The sequence below is a fragment of the Mya arenaria genome, chromosome 4, assembly GCF_026914265.1.
Source record: "Mya arenaria isolate MELC-2E11 chromosome 4, ASM2691426v1".
NCBI classification, from domain to species: domain Eukaryota; kingdom Metazoa; phylum Mollusca; class Bivalvia; order Myida; family Myidae; genus Mya; species Mya arenaria.
Genome location: NC_069125.1, coordinates 8,004,853 through 8,019,136, shown reverse-complemented (window position 1 = coordinate 8,019,136; position 14,284 = coordinate 8,004,853). Strand labels below are relative to the sequence as shown.

The window sequence follows — 14,284 nt, the reverse complement described above, 5'->3', positions numbered from 1 at the left end:
TGTGATGTCCCTAGGTCAGACGCGTAGGAAGGAAATTGGCATTGGGGCTGCGGAAGGGGGTGGGCTGGGGAGGGGTGTCCCCGTCGAGATTTTTTACAATTTTAAGCATTGAAAGACTCGATGTCCAGTGAGTTCAGGTTTTATTTTCATGTTTTTATCTAAACCTTATTCGGTTAAAATAGTTGATATATATAAAACTATTATCGTTTATTAACATTTATTAACATTTATTCACTATTTATTTCATATTTATATCATATTCATTTTATACTTATTTCATATTTATTTCATATTTTCTATTTCTGTACCAAATACAGTTATAATTCAAGTATACAGTAATTCAAACACATTTAATATATGAATATGCACACTTTGTTGAATATCAAAGCACTTTCATTCAAAACTGAAAATGGAAACTCGGTGTTCCATACCACTGACAACTTCAAGGAAGCCACGAGTGACTTTGGAACCATTGCAAGTTGAATGCCGTGTTCAGTTTTTTTAGTGGCAACAGATCTCTTTGGAAATTTAAAACTTTTAGGCCGATTTGGAACGTCCATTTTAAAGTAAAATTTTAATGTGACAGTTTAGAAATAATACATATTGCTGGCTATTTGATGACAATTCTATTTTAACGAGTAATTGCAATTGTCACAATCAACTACAGTTTTTGAAACAACTAAAACGAACGATAAAAATAATTATTGTCTTATTGCCTCTTCTTCCACTTACCCATCTTTAATAATCAACCGACTGTTTTCACGCCAATTAGCTAGATGGTCACATGTTTTTATGACATGGTGACCTGTTTATTCAATATCGTGTCAGACTGGTATTGATATATATGCGCGTAGCTTTATTTAAAATACGATTATTAAGAAAATCGGTATCAAATATTCGTGGCCCCATTGCCGTTACTAGCTAGAATATTGGGGCCGCGGTCGCGGCCCCTGCTCCTACGTGCCTGTAGGTTGATATGAGAGAGTGTATTGTAATACTATAATTGTAAACATAGGAACTGCCCATTATCATGGAACTCGATCTAAACTTTGCAATGAATTTACCTTATAATGAAGTCAAGGTTGTTGACCGCCAGTGTTACCCTAACCGGCGGTATTCCCGCATCTGAGCTGTCCATGTGGTTTTCAACTGTTGCTCTGAAAGCAAATCATACAAGGTCATTTATGTACACAGAACAGGTCTTTGTACTATATTCTATGAAATAATTGGCACTGAACTGGTCTTTAAATGGCACTGAACATGTTTTTGTAAGTAAACCTATGAAATAAATGGCACTGAATGGGTATTTGTAATTAAACCAATGAAATAAATGGCACTGAACATGTTTTTGTAAGTAAACCTATGAAATAAATGGCACTGAACAGGTATTTGTATTTAAACCAATGAAATAAATGGCACTGAACTGGTATTTATACTAAAACCTATGAAATAAATGGCACTGAACCAGTCTTTAAATGGCACTGAAAATGTTTTTGTCATTAAACCTATAAAATAAATGGCACTGAACAGGTATTTGTAATTAAACCAATGAAATAAATGGCACTGAACTGGTATTTATACTAAAACCTATGAAATAAATGGCACTGAACCAGTCTTTAAATGGCACTGAAAATGTTTTTGTCATTAAACCTATAAAATAAATGGCACTGAACAGGTATTTGTATTTAAACCAATGATATAAATGGCACTGAACCGGTATTTGTAATTAAACCTATGAAATAAATGGCACTGAACCGGTCTGTGCTTAACCCATTTCATTCTGAGACCCAGTTAGATATGATACCTTGAATATCTGGGCATTTTCCAATAACTGATAAGCCATCTGGCAGTTTATGACCCATGTGTTGTATAAACACTGATAAAATCTTTATTACTGGTAAAATACCCAATAAAGTATACATTTTTAGAAAGGAAATAAAAATCTGCACCATGTTTATGTAAATTTTATTTGCAAGTTATTTTAAATAATGAAGTAATTGGAAGTTGAACATGTGACAATGGATGAAAAAAAATAAAAAAATAAATAAATAAATATTTCAAAGCAAAATATCACACATAATTACAACATAAAAGGCACATGTATGAATGAGGGAAATATTTTAAATTCATTTATCTTCATTATGCAGAAAAAAATTATGAAAATATTTAGAATACAACAAAAGTTATGACAATTTATATCAACATCCGCTCTGTGTAGCTCGCACACGGACACCGATGGCTGCCCTTGAGCGACATTCTATGCAGGACTTTTTCTTTTCAAACAGTTTTGATTTTATTTCATGTTGTTCCCGTGGAACAGGTGGCAAGTTTTCAATGTTCGTCAATGGGGCTGCACGAGAAGCCTTATAATTTCCTATCAAGTCCTCGGCAAGGTCTTCCACGAAATCCTAGAACTGAAGCCATTCCCGCTGAATGACCTCAGGATTGCTATCATGTGCAATGATGTAGGCGTTATGTGCAGCAGACATCTGCATGTGGTGAAACAGACGCTGCCACCACTTCCGTGATCGATGGTTGGGCATGTAGTATCCCACCATCTGATCAAACAGATCCACCCCTTTCATGTGTCGCTGGTAGTCCTCGATGGCCTTTGGAACCCGCACACGCTGCTGTTGTGGATTCCCCGATCTTTGATTGACGGTCCCAACAGCATCTGGATCATGGAATGAAGAGAGCACCATCACTGGCTTGGTGTCCTGCCAGCAGCAAGCCATAACATCATCCTTCTGGGCCACTTTGAACTCATGCTTGGGAAGTTTGACATTCTTGGGGAGGAGTTGTGGAGGCAGACCTTTCCGATTTGAATGTACCGTCCCACATGCATAAATTCCAACATTCAATAATGAAGTAAACAAGACGGGACTTGAGTAGAAGTTGTCCATGAAAACACGTACATTAGAAAACCTAAGATGGTTTGTGAGTTCATGAACTACTCTGTGGGAGAGCCCTTTCCCCTGCACTCCTTCTCTCCCTGTGTATATCTGGAATCTGTGGAGGTAGCTAGTGGTACTCTCTGCCAGGGCCCAAAGTTTAATTCCCCACTTGATTGGCTTTGACGGAAGGTACTGGCGAAACCCCAAACGTCCCTTGAACTTGACCATACTCTCATTAACTGTCACATTTCCATTGGGTGTGTATGCATTCATGAATTTGTCGTTTAGGTAGGTCATCATAGGTCTTATCTTTCGCAGTTTGTCAGGAGTTTCTTGTGGTTGCTGGTTGTCCGTCAGGTGAAAGTAGCGCCAGATGAGGTTGAAGCGATCCCTCGGCATGATGCTGTTGAAAGAGGTTGTAAACATCCTCTTGCTGGTTCGCCAGTAGTCATTCCTTGCTGGCAGCCTTAGGATGCCCATTACAAATGTCAAGCCAACAAATGCCTTCATGGTGGGTCTGTCAACTGGAGTCCACTTTGGTGCAAACCTGGATGAGGGATTTTCAGCTCGCTGTTGGTCGGCGTAGCGGTTAGTTTCCTCAACCAATAAGTCCCAGAAATCTTGGCCCCATAACAAGTCAAAGTAGTGTGCTGGCCTGGCTTCCTCAGGGTGAAGTTCTGCAGGACCACCACGCTTAGTATACCTGTTGGGCAACCTTGGGCTGAACATTTCCATCACCCAATCATTTTGAAACCCCTCGAAATCATCCTGGTAGTCTTGATCGTCATCAAAAAACCTCAACCAAATGTCATCAATCAATGTTTCGTTGTTGTTACGATCTCTATCGACGTCTTCCAGGTATGTACCTAACAAGTTCACATCATCTGCATCACTATCAACTTCTATGTCACTACCATCACTCAAGTCTAAAGTCCTATTCATTTCCACCTGCAAATCGCAATGAAATCGTAAAAAAACAGCTTTAATTTAAGTCAATTTCTAATTTTTTCGATCACTTACGCATTATAATTTTCGGCGCATCTTGCTGCGCATAACTTCCGCTAATACCGGAATACGTTTAAACCGGAAACAACTAATCGAAAGTGAAAGTAAATGAACTTGAAGTTGAGTACGTCAAAAACTACGCCTTTTGGTGTATCCCCGAATGAAATGGGTTAAACCTATGAAAGAAATGCACAGAAAAAGTATTTTAATTCAAGCCTTTGAAAACAACAACACTGTATCTTTGCATTTGAACCAATGAAATAATATTTTTACCAAAACATGTGTTTCTATTGTGTAAAAGCACATCAAGGGTGCATCTCAACATTGTAATAACAATCTATATTTGTACATGAGCTTTTTTATATAATGTTCAAAACTTCCAACTCACCTGAGAGCGTTTTTCAACAGTTCCACAAGGATATAGTCGAGTGGCGGGGGAACATATACAAACTCCGCATCCACATGGCCGTCAACTATCACATTTGGAGACATACCAAACTTGTCTTCACATATTTTCCTGAAATAAGACACTTGCATTAAAACTATGTTCATGGTCAGCCTGCCTTTAAGAAATTTAAGATTTCAGTCTGAAGTAAAATTAGGTGCAAGTTTCTTATTTAAATATTAACTTGTACAACAACTGTGAAGAAAGTTATATAAACTTATGTTAAGTCACCCTTGATTTCACAATATTCCGCAATAATTTAATTGTCTGGTTAGCACACTAGCTTCTCACCAAGGTGACACGCGTTCAATTCCTGGCCTGGGCACATGTGAGTTCGATTAGTGGACACCAAGGGGGTTTTCTCCCGGCACTCTGGTTTCCCCCAAAACACAAGACCACACTCTCGCAGGAGAAAATGTAGTACCAAAAGAAAACCCACTTGTCCAACCAAATGCACAACTATCTAGGCTGAGAATAGATCTTTGCATATTTTTCCAATTTGAAATTTACTGGGTTTGTCTACCGCATAAATTCCAGCAAATTTAAAAATAGATTCGGTATTCTGTATCTGTACTAATCATGTGACTTTCACATGCTAAATATACACACTATAAACTGGGATACCATTATGCGCTATTTTTATACGGGGAAGCTCAGCTGAGACAGCGTTAAAATGTAAAATGATGTATTATCGGCCTCAAACTAGTCTGTATTGATAATTCTAGGCTTGTTTTGAGTAAATAGTATTTGCCGACTTTGGGACCTTCTGGTGTCTCGTCCCTTTGAAAGTTTAAGACAAATTATCTGTTTGCAAAATGCAAGATTTGTAATTTTGATACCACTAACTTGAGCAAACAACTCATGCTGGTAACTAGATATAAAATATTCTTATACTGAATTTATTGACATCTAGTTTTACCTCTTGAGATCTGTATTTCCTTCAAGGCAAGACATATTTAAATATTTTCTCGTGCACATGTATTTGAAACAATTGTGAAGTCTACAAATTGAAGAACTGAAGAAAGGCAAATAAAAATATCACATTTTTTCCTTCTATTAAAGATAAGAAAATGGCAGATGGCAAATTGTTGCTTGCAGATTGGTTACCTAACTGATTACCCAATTTACTCTCAGAACATTATTGCATAATTGATGAAGATGCCAATGTGTCATCTAACGTTTTCTTGACCTTAATTTACCTCTATAATTTACATGACAGTTTTTTTTAAAGCTAAATGCACCAGGAAAATATTACTATGTAACAAACAAGTTGTTGGCGACAGAACAGAAATGAAAGGACAACTAAACAAATGATTTAATCTGCTTTTAAAGAATGCTCTTCCAATCTGCAAGCTGTTTATTTAAGCTTTCAAAAAAAGTTCATAATGTTAGTAACAATTAATGATGTAACTTGCGCTTGGGCCTAGCCTTCTTACCTTACAAGTTCACTCTTTTCACGGATTAATTTTGCAGGTGAAAAATTCAACTTGAAGATGCCAACATGGTTTGGCTGGAATACAACACATTATCTAGCACACATCCAATCATCACCTTCCTTACAAAAGGAGGTGTGGTCATGATAATATAGGTATATGTTACAAGTGATCTGATTGGTTCAATAAAATTTTGAATTTTCAAATCCAGAGTTATGCATGTCAGGGCCTTTTTTACCCTTCTTTACATTGCCAATACCAGACTACCGTACTTCCCAAAGGGCCAGACCCTGTCTTTTCCCCCTAAACAGCCTCTGAAATTCCCCATTTTCAAAAAAATAAAATAATATATTTATATAATGAAAATGTCAGGGTTCATTAAATGATGTATCTGAGTGATATATTTCTGCTTTATTAATGTTTTTCTCCATTTGAAAACAAAAATGTTTGAATAAGACTAAGTACTCCCCAAAACTGAAAAATTAGGCCTTTTTCCCCCACGAAAAGGGCCTTTTTCCCCCCACGAAAAGGGTTTAAGTGTCTTCCCCATAACTGATAAAAAGGCCCTGCATGTAGCAGTCATCTGTCTTTTGTTATTTTTCTAATAGTAAATAATTTTCTAATAAACAATTTTTATAAACAGTAAGGCACCATCTTATCAACAAGCATTTCGACAAAATATCACGAGATCAGGAACATAAGTTCAATGTAAAGCGAGTGTCACAAACTTAATTGAAAGTTTTTCTTGCAAAATTTTAGCTCTACTCACAAATATCAATTCGAAAATGAAACCGACTGCAAGAATTACTATGAGAATATGTCAGGGATCAAACCCATGACCTCTAGTTGTGCAGGTGGACACTCTACCACGTCGCTTAACAAATAAGCTCCATAGTTAGACAGTATAAGTGCTGCTTTATACATATCGAATACTGGGTTACAGAACATTTCATTGAATGTTACATTTGTCGACAAGATGGTCCCAAAGTGTTTTTCCTCCATAATTTTATAGAAAAACATGTTTTTGAGCATTAACAATTTTAAAACCAACAAATGAAATAAATTTCACATGAAATCAAAAAAGATATAAAAAATTAAACTACTAACATTGAACAGATCACTACCTTACTTGAAAACATATCTGGACAGAAAAGAAGAAAAGATTTCTCATCAAGGTTAAGGAAAATTGCAATTTCAGAAATCAACGGAAAGCTTTAATACAAAAAGATTGATTGTTTTTTCATTTTGGATTTTACAACAAAATGATACCTGAATAATGCAATGGGTTTTAATGTGTAAATGTTTCAAACAGAATTGCCTGATAATTTAGTACATGTCCAATGGTACGGTTACTTGACGGTAGAACATAGTTGTTCAGGTTAGATGCAAGAGTACACAGATTGAGCGTTTTGACAACTTTTTTTTATTTTTTGTCTTGGAACGAGCCAATTTTTGCGAAAATCCATGGAAACCAGTTATATAAGACTGCTGACAAAAAATGAGATCCAAATTTTTATATTTAAGTTCAGAAATTGATGTTTTATGTATTTTTCTGAAACCGTTAGTAACGGTTTAAGCCATAAAACATTAATTTTCGAACGGAAATATGAAAATCTATGATCTGATTTTTGTCAGCAATCTTATATCATTGGTTGGCAGATATTTATGCAAAAAATTGCTCTTTCCAAGTCAAAAAATAAAAAAGTTCTAAAAATGGTATATCAGTGAGAGTGCAGCTTTACACAAATTATGCCTTCATTATTAAACGCTTTATGATTCGTAAAACATAAATTCTATGATGAGCACTGATGCATTAAATAATAGGTCCTAAAATGAAGAAAAGAATAATCATTCCATACAAGTTTTAGAATAATTTTACAGCCTATTGAAGAAATGCATGTATGAAAAAGCAATTTTCCCTTTAAAAGCAATCTTGAACAAATCTATTACTTATAATACGAGTTTGTGCAAATGTGATTTAAAGTAAAGAATGATTAGTAAGGATTTATACCTTGTCATTTCTCAGAGCTATATGATGCTCGCACAGGATACGGATTGCAAGACGGGATGTCAGAGTTCTGTCCAGGAATTGCCGTATAATGTCTTCTGCCTGTGGATAGGAATTTGTTAGAATATAATTCAACAAGTACTCAGAAGTTATATATCTTAATTACAAACTAGAAGTACAGGCCCTTGAATGATCAAGTTAATCCAAATTTAACCCTTTCAACTGTCTTTGACTTACTTTTATGCTGTCTCGGACTTACTTTTATGCTGTCTCTGACTTACTTTTATGCAAATTTAACTCTTTTGGCTGTCTCCGACTTACTTTTATGCAAATTTAACTCTTTTGGCTGTCTCTGACTTACTTTTATGCGAATTTAATGCTTTCGCTGTCTCTGACTTACTTTCATCCAAATATAACACTTTAAGCTGTCTCTGACTTACTTTTATGCAAATTTAACACTTTCAGCTCATAGTCTTTGACTTACTTTTATCCAAATTTAACACTTTCAGCTCATATTCTTTGACTTACTTTTATGCAAATTTAACACTTTCAGCTCATAGTCTTTGACTTACTTTTATGCAAATTTAACACTTTCAGCTCATAGTCTTTGACTTACTTTTATGCAAATTTAACACTTTCAGCTTCTAGTCTTTGACTTACTTTTATGCAAATTTAACACTTTCAGCTCATAGTCTTTGACTTACTTTTATGCAAATTTAACACTTTCAGCTCATAGTCTTTGACTTACTTTTATCCAAATTTAACACTTTCAGCTCATATCCAAATACATGGTTTAACACTTAATTTGAAGTATTTTTTTTTTTTTCGAAAATGTTTTGGGAATATCTAAGGCCAGAGTTTTTTTATCTTTAGATTTACGGGAGATTTTTCAAAAAGTTGGGTAAGGAGGAGGAAATAAAAATAAAAATAAAATGCATAAAATGTCCCGAAGGAGAAATAAATAAAAATAAAATAGATTTTTCTCCGATTTTTTTGATTTTTTAAACCTTCTTATATCATGAAGACCAAACACACCTTACTTGTGTCAGCTATTTCATAGGCTGAACAAAGGGTGAAATATCACCATAAAGTTTCAAAAGCATAATTAAAAGGTCCTTTATTATTGACCTCAACACTGTCAGTTCAAACGCTTATTGAAATTAGTTGTATATATTTGTTCGAATGCATCTATGCATATGTGGTGCATATATTATCAACCCATAGATTTTATGAAACATGTCAGTGTAATAAAGAAGTTAAAATGGCCATTTCTAACCTTTTGCCCACAATATAAGCATACTGGGCAGTTGCCTAATTCCGGATCAATTTTGAAGTTTTCTTAAAATATTGTTATAATTACTGAACATAAGTGCATGAAATTTTAATAGAGAAATGTTGGGTTCTATATCAACCAAAATGGAAAAAGAATAAAAGAAAAAAACAATTAATTATAATATAATACACGTGACTTAATATTTACAGTTAGGAAAGCAAAAGTTTAGAGGTATTTATTTTGGGGTTATACTCGAATAGCTGCACTTTTGTGTTGTTTCTGTTGCTATGGAGGTCAGTTGCGTAGACTGTGATCATTCTATAATGATCACGGTCGCCGAAACGCTTTTTAAACGATTTCCGAATATTTAGGCAAATCCGGAATTAGGCAACTGCCCAGTATCCTTTCCATTGTGAAGTATTCAAACATTGAACAAAGTTTCAGACACGGTATTAAAGGAGGTCAAATGTGTTTTTCTCTCTTTAACGAAATAGCACCGTGACAATTTACCGTGATGTGGTTTTTATATAGAAACTATTACCAAATAAAGTCCAAGCCCTGATGGAAATTCCTCTTCACTTCAAAGTTTGACAGGGCTTACCGATGCACAGACATTCAAAATCTACATTTATGTACTTCACCAAAGAAAATTCGGGAGCATTAAGATAAATTTGACAAGTGTTATATGTTTCAAAAAACCGGGTCTAAGAACTGATTTTAGAATCAGTCCTGAACAATATCCTTCCTATTCCAGCTATGCCCGTTGGCAATGAGCAATGTCTTATCGGAAACACACACTATGTTATTATTACATCATTTTCAGTATTCTTTAACGATTTAAATTCTAGATCATTATTAAACTAATTAACAACTACGAACGTATCACGATACCTTGTGTTTTTCTCTTCAAATATGTGATCGTGAAGCAGTGTGTTCAATGCTCCTCAGAGTCAAATTTAGAAAAAAATATCCATTTTGACTATGATGAACACGATATCATTTTGCAGTTAATGTTTGTCAGAAGCTACACATTTTTGCGCTGTAATCCAATTCATTCTTGTTAATATACAACGTGCGCCAATGACTTTAAATGGACAATACAACCCACGAATTTCTGTCTCCTTATTTTGCCCGGAAGTTGCGCAATCATTCCACGAATCGCGAACAACATACTGAATCTACAAAAAAAACCCCACAATAAACACGCTTTAAGTTCTCCCCGGTTTGATTTAAATAAAGAAACATTAACATCGGAACGTCTTTGTATTAAAACCTTTCAATATAGCTGCAGAAATTGCGAGAAATAAGGGGTATGACATTAACTACTTTCACTTTTGACAGGACGTTGTTATGGTAACGGGTACCTGTTCTATTTCCCCAGCGTATTTCCGACTGGTTTACGTGGTTTGTGCAGTAAAAAGACCGATAATGAATGACAATTAATACACCAGTTGGTTCTGAGATATGGGTTATAGAACACTAATTTTATTTTATTTTTAACATTGGAACAACGTTCGTCGGAAAAAATAAAAATAAAACTACGAAAATGAATTTTATTTTTATTTGGGTTTTGCAATATTTAGGTACGGCGCTCCCGTAAATCTAAAGATATAAAAACTCTGGCCTAAGTATTTATACTAAAAATTCAATAACTGATAAAACAATCCATGAAAAAAACATTTGTTAAGCTCTTTAAAGCTTAAAAACCAGGACACATAAATATCTAAGTTTGTCCAAACTAATCATGCCTTGCACGCCAGCTGCACTCTCACAGATGGAACGTTGTGACAACTTTTTTATTTTATGTCCTGGAATGAGCCAATGTTTGCATAAACGTCTGAAAACCAGTGACTTACTTTTAAATACTGCTGACAATTATCAGATCGCAGTTTTTCATATTTATGTTCGAATATTGATTGTTTTATGCTGACAAACTCATTTGTCTTAAAGTGTTAGTAACGCTTTTAGCAACAAAACCTGATATTTTGTCACAAGTCTTATATCACCGGTTTCCAGATATTTACCCAAAAAAATCTGTCAATCTGTGAGAGTGTAGCTTGAAAATATACACTGTTTGGCTTGCTAATAATAAGATGGTGGGCTTATGACTTTTTTTAACCACATGGTTGTGTACAAACTTGGGCTTGGTATGCCTTTGATGGTTTTTGTTTAAACATTATATATTTTACAACGATTGTGAAGAAAGCTATGATAGCTTATACTAAGTCACTCTTGTTGGCACAATGTTGCGCGAGAGTGTGGTCTTGTATTGTGGGGACCACAGGAGTCCCCGGAAAAAACCCCACATGTCCGGCTTGGTGACCACTAACCAAACTCACTTGCGCCCAGGCCGGGAATCGAACCCGGGTCACCTTGGTGAGAAGTGAGTGCGCAAACAACTGCGCTAACTGGACAACCTTTGATGGTTTTAGCCATAGAGTAATGGAAGAGTGCTGCTCTTTTTGAGAGCATCCTTTTGTTGTCATGGAGAACAGAATGGGTTCTGCCTTCATGGAATTAAATGCTTAATAATAAAATATTTATTTGAAACTTACAAAAAAAAAATACAAATGCATCTAGATATTACATTACATGCTGTACATATTTGCAATAAAAACTTCATATTACTTTAATTAAACAATTTTTCCAACATTTTCTGTCAAATTCTAATTTTTTAAGTTCTTCATAGTCTGATACAACGTGCACTTTTCACCTTGTCCCACTTCTGCAGAACCCTGCTATGCTAAAACCCTACTTCTATGAAAAAAAATGTTACAGCTAAAAAAACTTCCCATACCAGAATGTATTTCCTGCACTCTGAGAAGCCTTCGGCCAGCATGGAGACGACGACACCATGGTGATCCAACAGGTCCCGTAACATCAGGGAGTACGCCTGCTCATCCTCGATAGTTTTGATCTAGGTAACAGTTTGAAGTGATATATGATATGCCGATTGTGAAACAGCTGAAAGCATAAATTCCTGAAAGCAGGGATCCAGGGGACCCAGTCTGGCCCCTTGGCAGGTCCAGGGCTGCAGGGGAGACCAAGCATCCATTAGCTCTTGCATTTTAATAGCCCTAAATTGTATTCACACATATCTGTACTTGTTTATGAAAAACATTTTTTTTCGGTAGGGGGGTGGGGACAAAATTATCGACATCCTCAAAAGATTCTCACATATACCGGTACTGTTATCGTCACAAATATTTGGCTTAAACCAACTTTATCACGTTAAAAATCAGGAAAAACACTAACTAATTATTATATTTCCAGGTGTTAAATTCATAACCAATCGATAATTAAAAAAATTGTGAATATCAATTTAGAAATCTACAGTTTTGTATCCATTGACAGCCCAAACTGTTATTTTAACAAGAACACTTAATTCTGAAAGTTACAAGTTTATGATGAAACATCTAAGCGTCACCAGTCAGGACAATATAAATACATGTCTTAAGATTAAACCTGTTTTCATTGCAAAGAACATGCTAATAAATTGAATTGGTTTTAATTTCAACAGATTTTCTGATTAGGGCTATTCCATTTAAACATATAACCCCCTGGGGAGCACTTTTAAATTATGCCACCCCCTACAGAAGCAAATTAACCCTTTTGGGGTCCAAATTAGTGAAAAAGACACCCACCCATATACTATTAAAATAATTGCCTTCCCCCTGGGGGTTATTTGTTTTACTGGAATAGCCCTTAGCTAAATTTAAGATTTCACTTGTTTACATTTCGAGGTCATTCCTGCCAATGAGACTCTTGAGATTTGACTCCAACATTTATCAAATCACGCCTCCAACATGAATGACCAAAGCCATTGGTTCAGGACTAGTCACCCAATGACTCAATATTATTCCATATAGGGTCAATTATCTTTATATCGTATCAAAAATGGCGTCTATTTTTTATTCTGATGAATGAATGAAACATTTCCCATAAATTGATCAGTGTAAAGTTTGTCAACGTGATATATAGTTAGTAGGTGACCCAATATGGGATATACCGGGTACAGGAAACCATCTGGCTCAAGCTTCGTTCTCACCTGATATTGTTTCCTTTGCCCCATATATCCCATATCGGGTCACCTACTAACCCAGTAACTTCTAATGTAAGGCAAAATGGATCAAGAGTTTGTGTGGCATAAAGTGACTCCCAAACAAATATACCCATGACAAGAATGATTTTAGCCTCATACTTTTCCTCATTTTTCATTTTAGATTTAATGCGTTGGAAAGTTAAAAAAATTTCTAAAAATCCCTAACTTTCGACAGGCCTCTCAACTTATTGGTCCAGTAAGGCCAATACAAGTCTTTTATAATTGTGACCTAAGCGAAGCTCAATATAGCAAAAGATTACCACCATATGTTTTCAACTTGTACGATCTTATTTTAAGCAAATGAAACCAAACAACCAAACATTGAGAAATATTACCTGTCTAAACTCATAGGTTCGCTCAAAGGCTGAAATGTACATCTCCAACTGAAAGATAAAACATCTAAATTTTATAAACAATTAAATATATTGTTTTTCAAATAAGCAGTATTCATTTCTGCTTCTAAAGCCAGAATAAAACAAAACGAGAGAGAGGCAAGTTCACATATAAGTATGTATTTTTATAAAGTGGGTTGTAAATTTCACCCGAATATCTTGGTCGAACACTTATGGTTACAGGTTAGAGTTTTTGCATGATGCCGAAAATATTGTTGACAATGATGAAGGTGATTGTGCCGATGATGATGCTGGCAATAATGCAGAAGATGATGCCGCTGATAATGCTGACAATAATGAATGCAATATGCCGCTGATAATGCTGACAATAATGATGGCAATGATGCAGAAGTTAATGCAATGGCTTTTTTAATATGCTTTTAAGTATTTGCCTTCCAAATTTAAATTCTCAAAATGATTGTCAACATATCAAAATTCATAATACAAATTATTAAATATAGCAGGCAATTAAAGCAGAAAATATGCACCACTAATAATAATATAGAGTCTATACGTTTGTTAAATACAACTGCACTGCATAAATAATTGATGACTAAGAGAGATACAAGCATGATTACCACAATATCAACTTAAACAATTGAAATAAACACCATGCCCCAAGTTCTCGAAATATCTTAAGTGTAAAAGGTTTCAGTTTAGCAAAATTACTCTCTTCAACTTGATTTTATAAACCAAAACATACTTTATTTGTAAAAAAAGTTGTTTTTTTAA

The 14,284-nt window shown here is 35.0% G+C and overlaps 1 protein-coding gene across 1 annotated transcript in view; it reads right to left on the bottom strand.

Moving 5' to 3' along the window:
• Positions 1-14,284, bottom strand: part of LOC128231238 (3-methyl-2-oxobutanoate dehydrogenase [lipoamide] kinase, mitochondrial-like) — a 48,306-nt gene that overhangs the window by 18,935 nt on the left and 15,087 nt on the right. The window contains exons 4-9 of the mRNA XM_052943787.1: positions 13,496-13,543; positions 11,856-11,975; positions 7,789-7,887; positions 5,781-5,854; positions 4,288-4,416; positions 1,065-1,157 (exon numbers count right to left, since the gene is read on the bottom strand). Of these exons, the coding sequence (XP_052799747.1) occupies positions 1,065-1,157; positions 4,288-4,416; positions 5,781-5,854; positions 7,789-7,887; positions 11,856-11,975; positions 13,496-13,543 (563 nt within the window). The remainder of the gene's footprint in view (positions 1-1,064; positions 1,158-4,287; positions 4,417-5,780; positions 5,855-7,788; positions 7,888-11,855; positions 11,976-13,495; positions 13,544-14,284) is intronic.